This window comes from Chlorocebus sabaeus, chromosome 21 (genome assembly GCF_047675955.1).
Source record: "Chlorocebus sabaeus isolate Y175 chromosome 21, mChlSab1.0.hap1, whole genome shotgun sequence".
NCBI classification, from domain to species: Eukaryota; Metazoa; Chordata; class Mammalia; order Primates; family Cercopithecidae; genus Chlorocebus; species Chlorocebus sabaeus.
This window is the reverse complement of record NC_132924.1, coordinates 89,976,500-89,999,524: the sequence shown is the minus strand read 5'-3', so window position 1 is coordinate 89,999,524 and position 23,025 is coordinate 89,976,500. Positions and strand designations below refer to the sequence as shown.

Below are 23,025 nucleotides of genomic sequence, written 5' to 3'. Positions count from 1 at the left end.
AATAAATTTCTGTTGTTTAAACTATCTAGTTTGGGGTATTTTGTTATCCCAGTTCCAGGAAACTAATATGCCTGGGAATAAACTAGTCACAGGTCTGGTTTTAAGCTAAAATTCTAGGTGGATGAAGTTTTTCTTCACCACATCTGTATTTCCCTGTGTCTACCCCATTTTCTACTTCTTTTTTTGAGATGGGGTCTCCCTCTGCTGCCCAGGCTGGAATGCAGTGGCACAATCATGGCTCACTGCAGCCAACCTCAGGCCCAAGAGATCTTCCTGCCTCAGCCTCTCAAGCAGCTGGGACCACAGACCACAGGCATGTGCCACCACGCCTGGCTAATTTTTGAATTTTTAGTAGAGATGGGGTTTTACCACGTTTCCCACGCTGGTCTCGAACTCCTGGGCTCAAGCAGTCTGCACCGCCTCGGCCTCCCAAAGTGCTGGGAATACAGGCGTGAGCCACCATGCCCGGCCATTTTCTACCTTTTTTGCATCCACTACTTCGTTCTTTTGAAAGTAGTCTTGATCTTTATTTTTAAATTTTATTTTTATCATCATAAGAAAATACAAATAGCACATATAATATTCAACATTACCTAAATACAAAAAATAGAAAGATGGCTATAATCTTACTGCTATAGACTTTCTCTATAATCAAGGTTTTTTCTTTATGCTTATACAAGTGACTCTCAAGGCATGGTCAGGGAACCCCTGGAGGTATGGTCAGGGAACCCCTGGAGTTTTGTTTTGCTTTGTCTTGTTTTTGAGACAGGGTCTTACTCTGTCGCCCAGGCTGGAGTGCAGTGGCCTGATCACAGTTCACTGCAGCCTTGACCTCCCAGGCTCAGGTGATCCTCCCACCTCAGCCTCCTGCGTAGCTGGGGATTACAAGCATGTACCACCATACCCAGCTAATTTTTTTTTTTTTTTGATAGAAATGGGGTTTCATCATGCTGCCTAGGCTAGTGTCCAACTCCTGAGCTCAAGCAATTTGCCTGTCTTGGCCTCCCAAAGTGCTGGAATTACAAGTATGAGCCACTGAGAGTATCTGACATCTTTTCAGGGGGTCCTTAGATCAAAACTATTTTCATAATAATAAAGTTTTTCTTTGCCTTTTTCACTCTCCCTCTCCCACTCCAAGAGGTCACCTGTTGGGTAATATAGAATACAGAAGCAGATCTTAGCCTCCAGCTGTCTCCTGTTCATCTGGACACTAGAGAGATTCGTAAAAGTATAAAAGTAATGTCACTCTTCTTACTTTTTTTTGTTTGAACAATATAGTTTTCATAACAATGTTATTTGTGTTAACATATAATACATTTGTAATTATTATTTTAACATCTTTTCAAATTTGTTTTAATTTTCTAAAATGGTAAATATCAATAGGTAAACTCACACAAAGGTTTAGGGGTCCTCAATTATTTTAAAGGGGTTCTGAGACCAAAAAGTTTGAGAACTATTAGTCTATATTAGCGTATATTTTTAATTGAAAAAATGGAATCACATTATACCTAATGTTTATACTTTTCCTTTTCACTTAACAATATCTCTTGGACAATAACAGTAAGAATAGCAACACTGAGTACTTATTACTCATGAAGTCTGGTCCCAAGTGCTTTGCTTGAAATATCCCATTTAATCCTGACATCTACCCTGTGAAGTGAGTACTAAACTAGCACCCTGGGCACTTCTGATACAGGTAGTTGTAGACCACACTTTCAGAAATACTACCTTATTACAAGACCTTTAACAAGTATGTCAAGGGGTTGTTAGGCAAATTAAATGAGGTTATATTTGTAAAGCACCTAGAACAATACCTAGGACACAGTAAACACTACAGAAATATTTGTCATTGAGATGATATTTAAAACTCTGAGATTGAATGTAGCCACCCAGAACTGGCCAGGCGACACTTCAAATTTTGGAAGTCACAAAGATGAGGAAAATCTAGCAAAGAGATTATGGGATTTTAGGAAAACTAAGAGTATGGTTTTCTAAAATCAAGTAAATAAAATGTTTCAAGAACAGCATGAGGATCTGTGAGAAATGAGAGGCCAGGATAGGGGAAGAGGTAGTGTTGCAGAGAGAGTGAAATAAGAGTGGGGGAGAATGGCTCAGAGGTTGGCAGGAAACTGCAAAAAGGAAGGGGGAAAGGTGATAACGTCAGAGTCTACTTTCAAAGGAACTGTAGATTTATGGAAATGAAGCAAACAATGATCTCGAAGCATGCATGAGGGGCAAGGGAAACCACCACCCCACATCACATTCTCCTCTTTGTCCGCCCTCCCACCAGGACCCCAGCAGGTTGATTTACTCTTCCTACCCTGGGATGGATCTTCAGGGAATCTCATTTGGGCAAAACAGTCCCCAAAACCAGGCTGGTCAAATCTAGGGGTGCTTCAGAGGCTTACACCCACACTAAGGGAAGCCCAGACTCCTAACACACAGAGTGGATAAAAACTCAAAGTCTGGGCCGGGCACAGTGGCTCAAGCCTGTAATCCCAGCACTTTGGGTGGCCGAGGTGGGTGGATCATGAGGTCAAGAGATGGAGACCATCCTGGCCAACACAGTGAAACCCCATCTCTACTAAAAATACAAAAATTAGCTGAGTGTGGTGGCACATGCCTATAGTCCCAGGTACTCGAGAGGCTGAGGCAGGAGAATCACTTGAACCTGGGAGATTGCAGTGAGCCGAGATCGTGCCACTGCATTCCAGACTGGTGACAGAGAGAGACCCCATGTCAAAAATCAATAAATAAACAAAACAAAACAAACAAAAAACATACCCAATGTTGGCCCTGAAACAGATCTACTCACCTCAAGATGCTCCAGATCAGTGGTTCTTAATGGGGGATGATTTTACCCATCAGGGGACATTTAGCAACTTCTGGAGACACCTTTTTTTGTCACAACTGGGGGGGTACAGGGGTTAAGTTGCAATTGGCATCTAGTAGGTGGAAGCTTAGGATGCTGCTGAACATCCTACAATGCATAAGACAGCTCCCCACAGCAAAGATTTATCTGACCCAAAATGTCAATAGTGCTGAGGCTGAGAAATCCTGCCCTAGACCAAATGACCTAGGCACAGGAGCTTTCGGGTTCCTTCATACAGGCAATCTAACCCATCCTTATTAGTTTATCCATGCCAGTTCTGACAGTGTATGGCTAAGGGGCCAGACCATAGTCATCAGCCCTATGACATTCATTCCAAATCTACTCAAATAGAGCCAGGAAAAGACAGAAGGAAAACTTGAGGTTAGCTAAATAGTAGATGTCAAAAGGAAAAAAGAAATTGTATTGTATATTAAATGTTAAAGAGGCAAAATTACCAGACATGAGAGCAAGCAGAAAGACCTTTCCTTAAATTTAATAAAGCAGAAAATGCAACCCTTTTTATTTTGAATAATAAATAACACCTTACATTACAGTGACGTTCAAAAGCCAGCATGCAAGGCCAGTAATCCCAGAACTTTGGGAGGCCGAAGTGGGTGGACTGCTGGAGCCCCGGAGGTCAAGATCAGCCTGGGCAACATAGCAAAACCCAGTCTCTACAAAAAATACAAAATTTAGCCAGACATAGTGGTGTGCACCTATACTCCCAGCTCTTTGGGAGGCTGAGGTGGGGAAACCACTAGAGCTTGGGATGTCGAGGCTGTAGTGAGCCAAGGTCATGCCACTGCACTCCAGCCTGGGCATCAGAGTGAGACCCTGTCGAAAGAAAGAAAGAAAAGAAAGAAGGAAAGCAGGAAAGAAAGAAAGCAAGAAAAAGTCAGTATGCTTTCTTAGCTCTGCCTACTGCCAAAATATTCCTTCAGCAGTAAGGTACGGCTTCCATATTCGTGATTGCAAAAGGAAGTTAATTAAAATGAGTATTTTTGAAAAACATCCTGGGAATTCAAAATAATTAATGTGTTGCTTTAAAAAATGAGAAGTGATGAATCTTGATGTTAAGGAGTCGACATGTTTACCTCATCAATATTTCACAGGTGTATTGCCATGGAAATACAAGAAATTATCTACTGCTGGCCTTCCCAGAATTCCCTTTAATTCTTTTTCAGAATCTCTTATCAATTAACAGTTTCCCCTTCCTTAAGGTGTTTCCAGAGAAATTTCTTTAAATGATTCTGCTTTCTACATGGAAGGCATTCCAACTCTGACATTTCTATTTCTACTTTGAAATCTGCTCTAGGAAAGTTTTAAACTCATGCATATGGGGAGAGGATGGCTGTGTCTTAATGAGAAATTAGATCATCCTGCCTAAGCCTCTATCAGCAGGCTGTCTGGAATCTACTGAGCTGTTTTATCGGAAAAAGTCTTCCAGCAAGATAGTTTATGTGTATGCTGTTAAAGGAGTGAACCTCTTAGTGAAGTCGTAGTTATCTATGACCCCTGACCGGAGAGGAGCCAAACAAATTAGGCCTGGTCAACAACTGTCTCCTGCAAGGCTGGGAACAGACATAGCTTTAACAAAGAGAAGGGTCCTCAGCCTTCCCTCCTCTGTTTGTGGTGCAAGGATTGATAAAAGGAGTCCCTGAAGGAAGGAGCACTTCAAATATTTCTCTTCAAAACATATCTCTACTATGTCTCATAGTGTTCCTTACAGGACCGCTATACCAGAAGGCCCGTGTCTGCTGGATGCTCCATAAATCCAGAAAAAGGAGCACATGTATTGGTATTCTAAGAATATGACAGATTTTTTTTTTAGAAATGTAATATAAGAAACACACATATATACACAAACATGCATAAATATGTATGTGTATGTATGTATACACATATGTAGAGAGAGGGAGACAGAAATTAATTGAGTGATCAATTCATTTAAGAAAAGTAAATTAGAAATATTGTAAAATGTCCATTGGGAGAATGGTCAAGCAAATGATGGTATGTTTATACAATGGAGAAAAATCGGAACAAAAATTGCAAGCATGCCTACCATATGTCAGGTGTTTTCACATTATCTTATTTAATTCTCCCTGTCAATTGTCCTTTCAGGTAAGAATTATTATCCCCAATTTAAAGACTAAATGAAAAGCACATAAAAGGCATTAATAAGTTGCCTTGGGTCACGAAGCTGGTAAAGAGAAAAGCTGAGATACACATCCAGGTGTTTTGACTTCCTGCCCAGTGTTTCTCCCATTGCATCCGTCTTTCCCTCGAGATCTATAATGTGAACTAGGTCAATCAATGGAATTGTAAATATAAAATAACAGTAAACAAAAAGCAAATCATAATGTAGGTGCATTGATTTTCATCACATGAAATTTTATATGTACTGAAAATGATGATAACCACGAGACTGACAGAAAAAAAACCCTGAAATTAAAATCATCAGAATTTGTTCTTCCTATTAAGTTGCTTAAGCACTCAAGAAAATCACCAAAATTAGCTCCTCAATGCATGCCTGTTCCAAGCTAATTAAAGTTAAGAAAACTCTGTCAAAGGCTGAATGTGGCTGGGCCAGGTTCAGATAGAGAAATACCTCATCCTTCCTAAAATTCCCGGCCCCTTCAGAGCCAAAGTGACTGGCAGAGGGATGCAGTATATCAAAGGATGGAATTTCTGTAAGTTAAAAAGCTTTGAGAACAAGTTTATATCTTGGCAGAAATCTCCTTTTCTTAAAATTAGCACTTATACCATATAATGTTCTTTGAATTCTTCCTTCAAACAAAATAATTTAATTGACGGAGATTCTCTTTGCAGTGGCTCTGCCTAGAGAGCATCTATCACCTGCAGTCGAAGAGAAATACTGTAATACCTTCCCTTCTAGTTCCTCTCCTCAGATTTGGGGGCTACACTGTTGCCTAACAGAGCGGCCAAAACCAAAGCATGAGTCTTACTTGGGCCTTCTCACATCATGCTGCAACTTGCAGAAATAACCCGGAGTGAGCGTTGTGTGTTGGTGCTCCCTCCTCCAAAGAGTAACTGGGAACCCACAAGAATAACTGTCTTTCCAGAGACAAACTCCGAAAAGGCCCACCAAGTGTGCAGTCCTCCTGTGCTCAAATCCATGAGCTGAGAATTGAGCTAGATGCCACTTTTATCTTGCCCCTTGGTTCTTTCGTTTTTATAATAGGCAGGTATGTATGTCTTCTAATTCAGCAAAAGAAGGAAATGTTGACAAAGGTTTTCTGAGATTGTTTTTAAAAAGAAAATAGCCTATAAATATAATTCATACCGGTGTCAGTTTCTTTATGAAAAGTATTTCCTACTAACAAAAAACATGGAAATTCAAGTTCCCCAACTGGTTTCCCTTAAAACCTCTGTTTTGTTTTAAAGTTACATAATAATAACCTCCCTTGGTTCTCTTTTGTTTTAAAACTCCCACCTATTTCCTCTCTTCTTTTGTCTTGACTACTACTAATAAAGAATCCTGGTTCAAGAATCTAGGAAAATGCTTGAAACAACTACAAGAGGATTAGCACATATTATTAAATTTGAGAGTAGCAATTTGAACCATAATTAATTCGAATCTTCCTAACAACTACACAGAATAAAATCAGTTTGCTAACATGGCGGGTCTCATTATTGGCTTCTGGCTGTAGCCCCAAACGTTTAATAAGGACATCTATCCAGATTTTTAAAATATGCCAGCCACCCTATTAAAAGCTTTGTATGTATTATCTCATTTAGTCCTCACAAAAATTCTAAGTAGTAATTATGAGAACTGTTACTGTTGTTCCCATTTTAGAGATGAAGAAACTAGGGCAAAGAGAAGTTGAGTAACTTGCCCAACATACATCATTCATCTAGTAAATTGGGAACTAGAGTCGAACCCCACAGTCTGGCTCCAGAACCCATGGGACCACCACACCATCACTGGTACAGACTGCTATGGCCATTCAGCAGGCTCCTGTTTCTGCAAGTCACTGATCCCAAACACAAACTCAAACTCACATCTCTCATCATTTTCACTGCTTCCCTGGTCCTCCCGAGTCTTCTGGCACACATTGCTAGCCTTCTTTTGATGTACACCAAGACATTGGTGTCTCGTCCTGAAGAGGGAGATATAAAACACCAACATTTAAAAAAAAAAAAAATACAGAGGCCCATTTGCCTTGCCCCTAAAGGAAATCTTCAGAGCACTGACAACTTTGTTAATAGTAGAATGAATATCGAGTAAAGTAAAAGCATTTAGACTCCCAAAGGTCAAATCATGTGACTGATTACCTAATCCATGCTTCTGAGTGAGGATGTTGAATATTTGATAATAAATAAAATCATCTGCCACGAAGTGCTGCGAAAATGAACATACCCACAATGTACACGGTTTACAAGCAGGAATTCCACATTCTTCAAGTGTGCATTCTTTTGGTAAAGATGCAGAGGTGAATCTCAGGTTGCATTCTGATGAACTATTTTTGTTTCATTCTTGACATTAAGTCTGGAGAAGCCTCATCTTGAACTTCTGCTTCATATTATTCTTTCCCTAACACTAGTGACATCATAATCATCTCCAGGTCCCCTAAGCAGTTGATTTTAGATGGCAATATAACACATTCCAGATATGACAATAGAGTATGCAACAAAATGAAAAACTACCCTAGTGTTAGAGAAAGAATTGACAAGCTAAATAGTTGTAACAATAGTCACTAAAATGACTCTTAAAAAGTACATTAACAACTTCTAATCTTAATCTTTTATTTAATTATATGTCTTGTTAGATATGTTTTCAGACCAATGAGAACATGCATGTGTTTAATCCTCGATAAAAATTACCATGTTTGAGAAAAATATGATACACCTGTTATAGATTAAGTACATGTATAATATGCAGCTATTAAAAGATGTTAAGACGAAAGTCCTAACATTTCAAGATTGAAACAATGAGAACAAGATGTGTGCTGAAAATTTGCCAAGTACCTACAAATGATTTTAAAAATGTGATTATATTTTTGGATAGATTTAGGCAACAGGTTGAAAGGATTTAATTTAGAGAAGAAAAGAAAGAAAATTAATGTATTATAGGTTATGTAATTTTATGTATTGATTTCCATTTAGTTTACAAAATACACATTTACTTCATGTCTTCAAAACGCACTGCATTACACTAAAACACTTTTTTATTAAAAAGTGAGACATAGATGGTGATTAGAGATTTTATTAGCATATGGATGCTGCAAAATAAAAATAAAAACCTCGGTATTGATGTGGTACATGTGAGGACATACTCACATATATGCAGGCTGTAATGCAAAGATTTTGCTGACACCTTAGTTATGGGGACTAATGCAGTCAGTTTCTACACCAAATCCAAGTTTAACATTAACATTTAATTGTATAATCTCAAATATGAAGGAGATACATCCCTACTCCCTAAGTTTCAGGAGGGAGAAACTAAGTGAGAAACAAAATAACTTTGTGAATTTTGGTTGGACCATGGAAATACTTACTCTCTTACCACAAGGACTGCAAAATTTCTGCTTAAACAACAAACAAATTGATGAGACGAGGGGCTCAGGGAATTCCAGAAAAGATTGCGTTGTTTTCTTTCTATATGGTTCCCCCGCAAAGCGTCACTGACTTTCCATTTAGTATACTGAAGTGAAAGGTCTCGGGTTTTAAAGCGTTATCTTAAATTTTAAAAGGCAGTTTTTGTTTGTTTGTTTAAAAAGGTATTATTTTAGTAGGAAAAAGATAAATAACTAGGAGCTCATGGTTCTTTCTCTCTGGAAGCCAATACAAATGTTTCTTATGTAACAGAAAATACTGATACAATCACCAAGAACTTATATTCTTAACTGTCCTATTTCAATCCATGTTACAGAAGATCTATAAGATAAAACCTTTGCTAACACTCTGGCTAATTTAAATCCTGTTTCCCAACTGGGTTTTAAAGCTATGAGCAGAAGCGACTGATGAATAGAAATATGTAAGAACTCAGGAGGGAAAAAGGTTACCATCAAAGATTACTGCCATTTATTTCTGGGGTTAGGAGTCTATGGGCAGGAAAGAGAATGTGACTATAAACAGTAATGAAGCTGTAAGTTAATTATTTACTAACTGCACTTATAGGAAAGAAGAAAATTAATAAAAATAAAGCAAAAGCGAATATTTTCTCTTGTCTAGGAGAATCATATTTTGAACTGGACTAAAAATTTGCTCTGATTAATAATTTTTACAATTCTGATCTCCCAATGCATCAACCTGGAGGAAACCTTACTATGTTGGGCTTCATACTGGGATCCATGATGTTGTAGCTGCTGAGAGCGTCGGTAACAGCCATCTCCAGCCTTCAGGGCCTGCTTAAATAGTTTTTCTGCTTCAGCAATGGTGGTTGCTTCCTCTTCAGCCAAAAGAATATAAGCAGTTGCACACCTGTTCATTCAGATAATAGCCACCATCAATTACAAAGCCAAGGACATGGTAATAGACTTGTAGGAGCTCATGCAGAAAGGCAAGGAGTTTCGCCAAAACATGCAGAGTGGCCAACTGGTTCATGCACCCGTTTGTAGTTGCTGACACAAAATAATGGTACAAAAGAAACGTCTATATTTTAGCTTGAGAGGTAGGATGTGTAGTGTTAGGAGCATGGGGCTCACATATGGACTCCACCCTTTATTAGTGTGTCAATTTGGGCAAGTTCTTACTCTGCCTCCCTGATGGAGAACAACATGGAATCTTTGTTCACAGTGTTGTTGTGAAGGTTAAGTAAGATGATGCATGTAAAGTGCTCAGTACAGTAGCCAGCATGTGGTTAAGTGCTCAATAAATGTCAGCTAGTGATGATGATGATAACAGCTGTTATTAAATAGTTCCTTCCAACACTTAAAGTTAGGTGCTATATACAGGTTTACTTCTGTTAACCAAACACAGATTATCTTCAATCTAAGGATTTCTTCAGAATAAGAAATCTGTTAAATCAAGTTACTCACTGAAAAAAACACAGTGCTTCAACATCTCTTTACAGTTAGCACTGACTTTCTGCTTCAGAGAACATGGGAAGAACTTACAAGTAGTGTTATTTCTGAAGAACTCAAAATCTGACTCAGCCACAGTAGCTAACAAGTTAAATCTCATGCCTTCAACAACAATAGCTACCACTTGTTGCTCAGTATCTATTAAGCACTGTGCCAGGCACTTAACATATATCATCTCATATAATCCTTTCAACAAGCCTCTAAGGTGGGAAGCCAAAAGGATAATTAATGAACATGGGGAGTTCTTGGGAATTTAAACCTTCCAAAGCATATGAGGAACAACCCACTGCCAAAGACAGGGAAGGGAATAGGGCAGTAGTGAGGCTGTAACAGACCACACAGGCCCTGCACCCATCCTTCCACTTTCCTTCCCCACTGCCTCACTTGTGGCCATTTCCCTACTTATTTCCATCAGACCACAAGAGAGAAAATAAACAGAGAGTAAAACCAAATGCTACTTTTACTGTCCACAAACTGCAATAGCCAGCTAGGAAAAGGAGGCTGAACTTCACAGCTAATGTAAGGGTTGGGGCTACTAATTAATCTTAGCCTTAGGAAGGGTCTGTAAGGTCTTCAGCCAATCTCTCTAATTTCAGGCAGGAACCATCAATGGGGCTTTAAACAATGTGGTGAGGGAGGGAGAAAAATGCCCAGAAAAACAGCTATAAAACCAATTTCTACAGATGGCAGCATCCATGACTTGGAAAGAACCATAATGATGCTGAAACTATCCAAGTGATTCACTGGAGAAAATAACTGGGACAGGCATCAGAAGAAATGCTTAAGGCTTCAGATGCCGACATATAAATATAAGGCAAGGGTAATGAAGTGAAAATTGAGATTGTAATACTGAGTGGTAGATACAGTATCAGAGGAATTAACTGTAAGATTGTAGTTGTTGGGCTGGGAACCCAAGAATGGTTGGGGCTAGCTTGCTTGCTTTGCTTATTTAAATTTCAAATGGTATTCTTAGGAGGAGAGGCAGAGTAGCACTACTGGCCAAGAAACATACATCTATGTGGAAACGCATGAGTTTGGGGTAGAAACATGCTAAGAGCTTGTGAGTGAAGGAAAAAGGAGAGAGCAATAGAAGTGCTAATGGTTGGGGAGTACAGAACAGACTGCTCAGCTCGATGGAAGATATAGATGATGCATCCTTGTCACAACACAATACACACACAGAAGCAAGAAAGTGTGGTGATGGGGGTGTCAACCATCCAGATATCCACTAGAAGTCTCATTTGGTTAGAAGTAGGGCACCCAACAGGTTCTTGACTTACTTTGGTAACAATTTTATCTCCCAGATGGTAGAGGAAGCAATTAGGGGAACTTCAACTCTGGACCTAATTCTGACCAAGAAGAAAAAAATAGTTGGTAAAATGAAAATTGATAGGAACATTCAGAGAGAGTCACTATGTCATTTCGGAGTTCAGGGTAATCAAAGAGGGGAAGGTGGACTTCAAAAAATTCAAAGAAAAGAGGCATGATTCAATGGCATGAGACTCAGAAGGAAAAATGGTTTAAGAGGGTTGAGCAGCTTCTAAATGTTCAACTGTAACTGCAATCACAAATGATCCTCTCAGGAAGAAAAGAGGGGTGGCACTTAAGTAACCAATACGGCTTCACAGAGATTTCTCCCAGGTCAGATTTTTAAAGGACGTATTTTAAAAGATGGAAAGAGGGCATGTAATGATGGTCTATAAGAGAGTGGAATGAGTTTATAAGAATAATGTCAGGAGAGCTACAATTCCAAATTAGCTGATGCTTGCAAATAATAATAATAATAATAAAGACAAAATAAAATACTAAAGACAACCATTTATTTCCTATTTTAAAATTATGTTTAAGGCCCTATCACCATCCCCATGTCACAAAAGCAAATAAGCAAAAAAAAAAGACAAACAACATAACAACATCAAAACAAGGAAGGTTTATTGTTACCAGCAGTAGATAATAAAGAAAAAGCAAAACTCCCTCCTATTTTGTTCCTGGCTTCTCTATTAAGGAGAATGACTGTCAGACTGAAAAAGGGAGAAGAAATTAAACTCTAAAATGGGTAAAAAGATGTAAGATAGCAAATAATTGATCCATTCTAAATGAATTACTGGACTGGATGGGCAAATCCCAGGAAACCAAAAGACCTTGTAGGCAGGCCATGGAATTGCTCTCTGTGGATAGTCGAGGAATCACAAAGAATGGAGAGGTGCTAGAAGATGAGATGATAAATGTAGCATAAATTTTCAAAAAGGGTAAGAAGGCTGACTTCCCAAACTACAGAGCACAGTGATTTGGAAAGATATTATTAAAGGGATGGTCTCCAAGCACTTTAAAAAGAAAGTAGTGACCACTAGAAGCCAGCTTAAATCCACTAAGAATAAATAAATCAGATTGTGCTAGCTTAATTTACTCTAATAGATTTATATGAACAATACAAAAGATGGTGATTCATGAAGACATGAACCTGGAGGGTAGTTTCTACATGTCATGTCACAGGGCTCTATTCCTGGCCCTCATATTTTTCTCAGAAACATGGATGACACACAGAAGGCAGGCATATTGAATTTGTAGATGACAAGAAACTGGAAAATAAATATGTTGCATGACAGAATCAGAAACCATAGATCAACTGGTTACAATGGCAGGATTTCCAACTCTCAAGACAATCTTTTTTTTTTTTTTCCTAAGACCTCTGAAGAAGATTCTGTAACCTTCTTTAGAAAAATCATAAAATAGTTTAGCAATGACCACTTGGCAAGGATAGTGTTGAGGTGATTCAAGCACCAGATGGGTGGTTGAGCTAAATGACCTTTAAGGTCTCTGCCAACCCTGAGTTTTTATGACTCCAACTTTAAGAATCTTTCTCATTTTCTGAGATCTCCAGAAGAGATTTCCCAGCCTTCCTTGGTAACCCATAGAATGTTTAACAACACTCAAGACAGCATTTCCTCTTATCTTTGTCTTAATCTTGAAATATTTTCTAAAATTTTTTTTAAACCTTATGTTGTTATCATGTTTTCCCCACTAGCAGAAGTTCTACTAGGAAACGTTCTAGTGCACATGCGCAGTCTACATCTGGAAAAATTTCCCTGTCAAAATGTTTTAGATATGTAAATAATTGTATTTATTTTATATCTTCACAATATCCTAGGGAAAGCCCTTCAAGAAATTAATTTAGGATTACAGCAAAGCCATTGAATTTCTCTCTAAAATGACTAAAACCACCTCCACACAGTGGCTGTCCTTCATTTAAAAAGAAAAACAACTTTTTAAAATAGAGTAATAACTCCCCAAATAATCCTCCAGTTCAAATGCAGTTTAATTTAAGTATCCTATCAATGGCAACTGAATATATTCAGCAAAGGATGAGATTTCCTTTTTAACGGCAAGATTTTCCACCACTTACTCATTTATCTCCAACGCTTCATGAGCTGCAGAAATCCTAGCTTGGGGGTTTCTCTCTCTCCAGGCTTTCTGCATTACTATTTAAGAAAAAGAGAAAAAAACCAAGTCAATCTATACATATAATTAGGTAGACTCAGTAGAGGACAAGAGCTAAATTGGGAATGTCAGCTTAAATTACAAGAATATAGTTCATTGCTAAGAGGGTTGGCCAAAATCTCCAAAGTCACATTAATGTGCTATTCCACTGTGTTTCAACTGCTGATAGCAAACCTTTTTTGTGCTCACAAAACTACAGTCTAAGGAAATCAAGAAAAGGCACTCTAACAGAGATTTTGCATGTCGTTTGCACATTAATGTCACTTGTTTTTGGAGAACATACATTATTTTACACATTTTGAGATGACATTGCTACTAATCTCTCCATTCACTTAGATGCAACATAATTGATCATTTTCTGAAGCACTTATTACAGACTCTTGGTGTTAGAACATTTTGAAACCATTGCAGGAATGATGTGTGGGTCAGTAATAAGTGCTTTAAGCTTTTGCTTAACATGTGTACTGACATCCCAAATTTACCTGCAAACCTAGCTTTTATACATCAGAGCAGTTTCTGAACATATGGTGGGAAGCTCAATATTTGGGAATATTTATTGTACCATGATGTTTCTACCATAGCAAAGAGTACCATTTTACAAAGGAGTAACAATCTCCTTATTTATTTTATAAATTTGTATTTCATAAATTCTTTTAGAGTGTGCAGAGGTTCCCTTTTAAAAACATTTTTTCACCTATTTACTTTGAGTTAGTTTTATAATACAAAAAATTTCGGTTGAATTATTTGAAACTCAAGTAATGTAAAATACACACTAAACAAAGTATTTTCTCAGATAGAGCACACATCTGGACTCCAATAGCCAAGGCATGACCCCATTCGATAGTTAACCTATAAACCAGCAAATAAAAGTCACTAAAATATATTCATTAATCATTTTAATCCAGTGAATTCCAATTTCTACTTTGGATATTATAAAGGAGCAAGATCCTTCAGGCTAACTCAACCAATAATTTCATTAGCATCATATAAGATTTATATTTCTTTAAAATATATAAAACCAAATGTAATATATTTTTAAAAATCATGATTCAAATTATTATGAGGGGACTCATTTCTACATTAATACTTCATTGTGATAAAGGTTTACATAATTATCAGAGTTCTGGGTTCTTATTAGTCAATCAACAATTTAACATTTTATTCATTGGAGTTTTACAGAGTGGATATTCTAAAAGCAGAAATCTTGATACTTAAGCCAAAAAGCCCTCCCATTCAGAAGGACGTATGGATTTTTCATACTTGCGTCTGCGGGACGCAGATGGTCTGAGTCACAAGTAAAGAACGTCTGGTGGTCCTGGGCAGAGAGATTCATGTCATAGTAAGTAAGAGGCTCTCGTCCTGTCACCCAAGTATACCTGCAAAGGAGAAATAAGATGATTAGACACTTTTGAGAGAGAAAAGCAAGACCTATAAAATATTAAGCTGCAGAGGTGTTGAAATATAGACCATTAACTGAATACTAAAATAGCTTTGCTAATGAATAAAAAAATTTTTTTAATCATCTTATTCTCCCTTCAGAAATTATATCGATCAAAAGAAATAAACATTTTCCCCTGTATTTTCGCCTTAAAATTTACTAGCCATTGTTAATGAAAACCTTCCCTAATTCATATTATGAATAGATACTTTCCTAAAGCTAAGAAAATTCTCATTTGCCTAATTACTTTGCTAAACTAAATTCCAACATAACTTCTGTGACATCTCTATAACCATATTCCAGGTAAGCTTCGAAATGTTTTGAATGTATAGTATATATTGAAAAGAATAACTGTTAATACAAAAACTCTAAAAACTACACATTTTTGTACATTATCCCAAATCTAGTGCTAAAATATTTATAAAACAGAAAAATCAAAACATTTGAAGATAGTATTAAAAAATGGATGCACGAAATAGACTGTTACAATGACCCCTAAATGAACTAGCAAAAACATTTACTGCTGTCTTTGCTCTCTGAACCAGACCCATTTGTTTCCCAAGCTGTCAAAATGCTTACCGATTATATTCAGCACCCCTAAATAAATTCAGTGGATTTCGCCATACTTTGCATTCTGCAACAAAGAGAAATGTGAAAATGTTACACGTAAGTTCAGTGACACTACAAGCTAATTAATTCAGCAAAACACCCTTCCTGGCCATTTGATAAGATAATTCTATTCTCTATCCTTTCCATGGGAAGCAATGTGGAAAAACTCTGGGTGGTTAATCACAAAATGTGGCTCAGGCTCCAGACTTTGGAAAGTTTTGCCTAATCTCTCTGGGCCTGAGTTTCCTCACTTGCCAAATCAAGATACACGCCAAAATCAGCTAGTTCATAACTCCTAAAATTATTTCAAGAGGTCCAAACTGATTCTATGAATTTACTTCTAAAACCTTATAGATAAAAGTAAAGGCAGAAGTAAACCTATTTTCTGTTGGTCTGAAACATATCTCACAATAACGTACATAACAAGACAAACTCTAGAGTATAATATGCAAAGAGCCTTACAGTCTTAATTTGAGTTCATGCTAACAGTGATTTTATGATAATTTACCAGTTTGCTTTTGCCTTACAGGAAAGGAATAAGAAAATTAATAAGGCTACCATATTGTAGGAAGAAATGCAATTTTAAAAATTGTCTCAAAGCATTTTAATATCATTTACTTGCATAGATACATGTACTAATCATCATACTAATATCATATTGTTAGCAGGTCCTAATAGACCGTACCTTTTCATTATACCAGGACCACAGAAATTTAGAACAAAAGGACTTTAACTTAGAAAAGTCAAACATTAGCTTTAAGACTGTGTTACAATGGTAAGCATATGACTAATAAACTACAATTCTTTTAAAACAGTCTATGATTAAGACTTTCTACTGATTCAGAATACTAGATTTTGGATGAATAAGATTTTATTAGAAAAAAAATCAGTTAATAGTATTCAAAACATCTATGTGCATGTGTAACCAGCAAAAACCACATCCAACAACATATGTACAAAAAAGTGAGCGATTATTGCAGAAATCCAAAGGACATTAAAGGCCACATGGTGATTCATTAGGATTCTACCCTCAGTCCTGTACATTCAACGTCCATCCATCCACTGAGCATTAATTTGAGCACTCACTGGAGGAAATAAGTAAACCATCAATTTCAACACAGTATGATAATGGAGAACACAAAACACTCTGGGAACATGTGTGTAATCTCAATAAATATTTGTTAAGATAGTAAAGGATGTACACATAACAGGAATACATGTTTTCATTTAAAGAAGATGCACTTATTTCTAAATTAGGGCAGGATCCCACTTAAAATTCATGCAATATTATAAATAATGGCCCTAAATTTTTTGTCACTTAGCTTAACTTGCCATTTAGAAAATGATCTTTGTCCACTTAATTTAGCATCTCTGCCTTTTGTTCCTGAGAAACTGAGATTTGATGGCTGTCAATTCATATGGCATTAACTAGAAAATTATGCTTCCTGTAATTACTTTTTCTCCCCTTAGAGGAATCACTAACACCCTGACTCCAGATCATGGCTTGAAATACACTGGTGAGCCAAATAACCATAATCCCTGCCCTTATGGCTATTATAACTACCTGGACCTCACCACTGCCAACCCCTGCTCAGAGAATCTCTTTTAAGATTCAAAGTGCTCTTCTTAAAGCTTCATGAATATTGTAAGATTTGTATCTAGCATAAAATAAACATGAATATAGATTTATGGATAAGGATCCTCGTGGTAGAATTATTTACTATAAAAGAAGAACATTTGCGGAGATGCTTCTCCTCCACTGAATTTCCTCTGAAATATTAGTAAAAAGGCTATGGCAAATATTTTGTCTCCAACAAATACATTATTACACTACCTGAAAGGATAAGCACTGTTTAAACATCAATTGACAAATTACAAAGAAAACTGTTTTCAATTAAAATTTCAACTCTATTATATATCAGATGCAATTGAAATGATTTATAAACAAAAAATAACTCCAAAGAGAAATCAGGTATTCACTGAGCAGTATCTAAAGATGCTCTTTATTTAGGAAGTGTCACAATATAGCCAGTAGGGGGTGCAGCAAACATTGTGAAATAATGCTTTTATGACTTCCATTAGAGAACTGAGCTTAAAAAGAAATCTGTGTTAACATTGTTGTCATGTATGTGTGCTGAATTCAGTTTAATCATCCCTAAAACTTAGAAAAAAAGATCTAAGTAATTGTATCAGAGGTAAACTGTTCTAAGTGAGAATAAGACATGTAATGAAGAAGTACCTAAGAAATGTCTTCACTAGTTATGCCCTTAAATTGAAGGTGCAAGACAGGTATATTTTTCTTTTAAGAAACAAGCAATCTAGAGGTCAAACATGAGCACATGTCAAAGTTTTGCTCTGAAATTAGGCCACAGCTATGTTAATTTCTTCTTTGTCCCTCTGTTCCATAATCTTACCTTGACTGCAAAAACTCAGTCTGGAATCACTCTAGGGAACATACCTCATAAGTATCAGGCTGCCTGATGTTTTAGTGATAGGGACGAAGGACATAAATGCCAAGCATATTAGAATATGAAGATTTAAGTCAGGAAATACTCAGATCTCCAGAGGGTAAGAGTTTCTTATTTGTTCCTTTAACGAATAAATTCTCTATTTCAAATCAGATTTAAAATTTTACCTCCAAAAGGAATTTTCCATTCTTCATTAACATCAACAATTTTAATGCCCTCAAGATGCACTAGAAGTTGATTGGGACTTCATCACGAACTTGCTAATATCATTAATAATATAGTTAAAAATATGCCCTGAATACAACAAACATGCTCTCTATAGTTCCATACGCAGCAATTCACAGTGCAGTCTCTACTCACAAGTGCTGACAGAAATGCTCCATCCTCAGCACACATGCAAGAATGAAATTCAAGAAAAAGGGCAGCAGCAAATATTGGAATAACACTTGTTTAATTCCCAAACTCTGCGGAAGAGATTCCCTACTTTGTCATAATGAGATAATTACAAGTTTCTGTGTGAGAGACAAAGAACCTAAAGAATAATGTTTACTATCTACAGCTAAGTACTTCTAAAAGCAAGCTCTAATCCTTTTTTTTTTAGCCCTCCCTCTCACTACTCCCTACTAAAACCTTCCATCGCAATCATACTTATTTCATGTATTTTCATACTCAACTACTCTTCTACAATGCCCATCCTATCACTCATAAGACTGTGTGGTTTAAACATGTATTGAGTAGCTAATTATGCATTAATCTCTCAATTAGGCCACGGGTTACCAAAAAAAGATAACAGCTTATGTCTTGGAGGAATGTTTAGCCTTGGCAGAAAAGTGAAAAGGGTATTGAACTAACTGGCACCCACCTGAAGAAGCTCTACAGAGGGAATAAATATTCTGAGAGAACCACAGACTTTTCCCTTTGTCACAATATTCAAGGGAAGAGAACTCAATTCTCATAAAACAAAACAAAAGGCTCTAGTCACAGGACTTTCAATCACACAGAAAGAAAATATTATTCTACACCCGATTTAACTCTGAAAACTTTTTTCTAAAATTAAAAAAAAAAGATAGAACATTCCTAGTCATAGGGACTTCAAAAGTTATAAATTGCTAATTCATGGCCCAGAAAGGTTTCAAAACATTAACACTTCTTCCCAGAATCTAAAGTATGGACAAGCATGACAACGTTATTACAAACAGCAGTAGCCGCAACTTTTGTTGTTGTTATGAGCTTGATTTTCATTGATCCTTTCTGTAAAGGGGCCTAAAGCTCAATTTATCTATATTCCTTACATACATTAGTTAGAGGTATATATTACATCTTTTTTACAAAAGTAAAAACAGAAAAGCTAATTTCCATAAGGTCTATGGTAAATGAGATTAAGGCCTGGTGTCCAGACTGCCCAACTCTTATCCATTATATGCAACAAACCTGTTAAATCCTGCAACATCATATTTTGGAAATATTGTGAGTCCATCAGTTAGACTTTTCACTAGAGAAACGGTTTTTTAAAACTCCTCTGGAAAAACGTTAGGAACTTTTTAACACTTTTAAACACTTTAGTTCCAAAGTACAACAAAAAAGGGTGCTAGCTAAAGTTTCATTGCCTTGTATTATAAAATTAACCCCAAATCAGTCAATTTCTGACAAGTGATTGTGCATATGTTTATCAGCTTTGATAGCTCAGAAATGAATACCCAATTCTCTACATTATTCAAATCAATTTAAAGCAATCATTATGAGTAAAAATATTCATATTCTTAAATAATTGAGCTTTAACTGTTTCATAACTTTAAAATGCTATTTTGAAACAATGATTAGAAGTAAAGACACAAAAATATGTAGGTAGCTTTCAATTCAAATATGTTACTATCTGAAATTATTTATGAAATAACAAAAGATATAAGTACATGTGAATTTTAAGACCATTATTTTGGCCTGTTATTTAAGATAATGTACTACTTTCTTCAAGAATACTGTTGAGATGGTTAAATCTGTAGCAGCTTCTGTCATACACTTCTCATTGGTCATTTTTCACCTAAGTCAACCAATCCTACCAAATAATGTGGAAATTGTGAAATAACTTTACTAAATAAGTATTCCCTAGCTACTAAAACTGTTTTAGGTATTATCATCATTTAACTGGAGATCTAATTTGTACTAGAGCACAAATTTTACTGGCAAAGGATTTTAAAAAGATGTGAAAAACATTGATAACATAAGATAATCACTTTCAACACATCCATTAGATTGTGGTGAGTTTACCCGCATTGAGACTATTAGAGAGCAGCCCGAAAGGTCCTTGACATGTAGCACTTTGCAGTTTTGCTGAGGAATATATTTGAAAGGCAAGCACTGAATGGCCTGGATATAAAAGAGTCATTCAGCTAGTGAGTAAGCCTGGCTGACCACAAAGCCATACCTCCAAGTGACTGCCATTCTCCACAATCACACGCGTAGAGAAATCAGTTCATCTGGGCACACTGCCAAATGGCTGTCCTCTGACTTGACATTTCCACACGACCTCATTTAATGCTCAAGTGACTCTATGCGGCAGACATCACTGCTATTCCCATGTTTGCGGGTTAAGATACTAAGACGTAGGAAAGTTAAACAACTTGCCCAAGGTCACACACAGAAGATTAGGACCACATTTGTCTGACCCCAGAACCCGAACTGTCAACCACTGGCAATCCTGCCACTGACCTGTTCCTACAGTAAGTTTAGGTTAATGTCACTTCAGAAATAATGTCATTCACTGTAGTGTAGAATTTTACTAAAATTATTATTTTAATTGTGTGATAATTATGTTAATCTTGGTTTACAGACCTCACAGAGGTTTTGGACAAGGTCAATTGAATTTTTTAAAGTGCTTAAGAACTTGAATTGTGAAGTAAGATGACCCAGGTTATCCGCCATGTGACCCTGGACAGATTACTTCACCTTGCTATGCCTCAGCTCCCTTAACTATAAACGAGAAATAATAATATCTGCTTCCTGGGGCTATTGTGAGGATCACAAGAGATAATATCATACAAAGCTGATAGCAGACACTAAGAGTGTTAGTTATTATTATTGGAACGAAATGGCTTCCTATGGAGAAAATTATTTGTTCTAGTGTTACGAAAATTTGTGATCTACGAAGGTCTTGAATATATTTTTTTTACTCTACCTGAATTTCTACATCGCCATTGTTTTCCTTTATTAGCTGAATTTAATCAGCGCTTAAATTGCTTCTAGCCATGTAATAAAATTTAATTCAGAATTTAGAATATATACATTTATATAGAATTATTAAAATTATTTAGAATTTGGAATATACATGTATATATCTTATGAAGATTAAAAGAGATTAAAAGGAGATGATTTGTGACAGGAAGCCAAGTGACTATCCAGTTTGTTTAAAGATCCAGTTCTATGCAAGAGGCTATTAAAATATCTCAGATAATTTAAACTTGACTTTGGCAGGGATGTTTTTCACGTGACAGAGCACTCTCCACTTTTCGCATTATCCTGAAGAAGGTGAACACTGCAAACCTTTGTCTTTATGGCATCTTATTTGAGAACAAGGCAAATTATCAAACAGATGTTCCCATAAACCCAAATTCAGAATGTTACTGAGACCTTTAAAATCCCTATTCATCATCAGCTCATAAACTAAGCTGAATTAAGAAATGGTAGTGAGAAACATGGTGATGTGGCAGAATATATAAGCAGAGTTTATCAGAAATTGCATATCTGAGACGAAAACAGCAGTTTAGCTCCCAAATAAAGCAAAACCAGTGGAATGGACACAAATGCTAACTTCAGCCAAACAATCTGAAGCTTGACTGAAGTAAGAAACTGTATAATTAACTACATTTCTCCACTGGCCCACAGATAAAGATCACTGCAAATTTTGAGCAAGTCTGCATTCAGGCCACTTTGTACAAATCCAGAAGTTTAAAAATATATGTACAATCTGCCTGTAACCATAACAACCTTTCTCACTCCTCACTCCACCACCCCCATCCCAAGTTGTTCTTAGGTAGGCCATGTTTTTCAGCTTTTATTCAAAACAAATTATTCCTTAAGGAAAGAGTTACACTGAATTTTCATATAGAACAATGTTTATAACTGATATTTTCCATTTATTATTTTCAATGATTTTCTCAAATAATCAATAAAATACCATTACACTGCCTTTGCCAACATCCATGAGACTTTGTGAGCCATATTATATTTCATGTACAATTCAGCAAAGGGCTGTCTTATGATGCTCCAAGAAAGTCAACAGATTCACCCTTCTGTTATTAAGGCCAATAGTCATTTTATTATTACGAAGGCAATGGGAATTTTTAAACAAGTTTAAGAAAATACACTGATAACCCTCAGCTTTGGACCGTCTTGATACTTAGCATTTGAAATGAGACTATGAAATAGAAAGTGATTAAAAGTAGAGATAGGCCGGGCGCGGTGGCTCAAGCCTGTAATCCCAGCACTTTGGGAGGCCGAGACGGGCGGATCACAAGGTCAGGAGATCGAGACCATCCTGGCTAACCCGGTGAAACCTCGTCTCTACTAAAAAATACAAAAAACTAGCCGGGCGAGGTGGCGGGCGCCTGTAGTCCCAGCTACTCGGGAGGCTGAGGCAGGAGAATGGCGTGAACCCGGGAGGCGGAGCTTGCAGTGAGCTGAGATCTGGCCACTGCACTCCAGCCTGGGCGGCAGAACCAGACTCCGTCTCAAAAAAAAAAAAAAAAAAAAAAAAAAAAAAAAAAAAAAGTAGAGATAAATTCAGACAATGTACCTTTTTAGTATTTTTCTTATTCAAAAATCAAAATTACCACAAAAACAGAAATAGACAATGGTATTATTCCAGTGGTATCTGGCACTTCCAAACTAGCACACGTTTGTTTAGCTGAGTCAGCCAAATATCAGAAGCCCAAATGTCAAGAAGTGGGCAGACGGAGACCTAAATATACTTAGACAAGGGAATTTCCATTTTTCTAAGGATAACTATTTGCACACTGTTATGATATCAGATAATAAATGCTGCTATCTATTATACAAGAAATGAATGGACATATAGAATGCATAGTAGGCACTCAGTAA

General features: G+C 36.8%; 1 protein-coding gene across 15 annotated transcripts in view; it reads right to left on the bottom strand.

The window, feature by feature from the left end:
* The window catches only part of ST7 (suppression of tumorigenicity 7), a 276,697-nt gene that overhangs the window by 87,614 nt on the left and 166,058 nt on the right, over positions 1-23,025 (bottom strand). For 10 of the 15 annotated variants that reach the window (XM_073009298.1, XM_007982681.3, XM_007982682.3 and 7 more), the window contains 6 exons: positions 15,434-15,488; positions 14,677-14,792; positions 13,322-13,397; positions 11,199-11,267; positions 9,162-9,316; positions 6,896-6,993 (listed from right to left, as the gene is read on the bottom strand). In XM_073009298.1, the coding sequence (XP_072865399.1) occupies positions 6,896-6,993; positions 9,162-9,316; positions 11,199-11,267; positions 13,322-13,397; positions 14,677-14,792; positions 15,434-15,488 (569 nt within the window). The remainder of the gene's footprint in view (positions 1-6,895; positions 6,994-9,161; positions 9,317-11,198; positions 11,268-13,321; positions 13,398-14,676; positions 14,793-15,433; positions 15,489-23,025) is intronic. The other 5 variants (XM_007982683.3, XM_007982684.3, XM_038004449.2 and 2 more) reach the window with 1 other exon arrangement.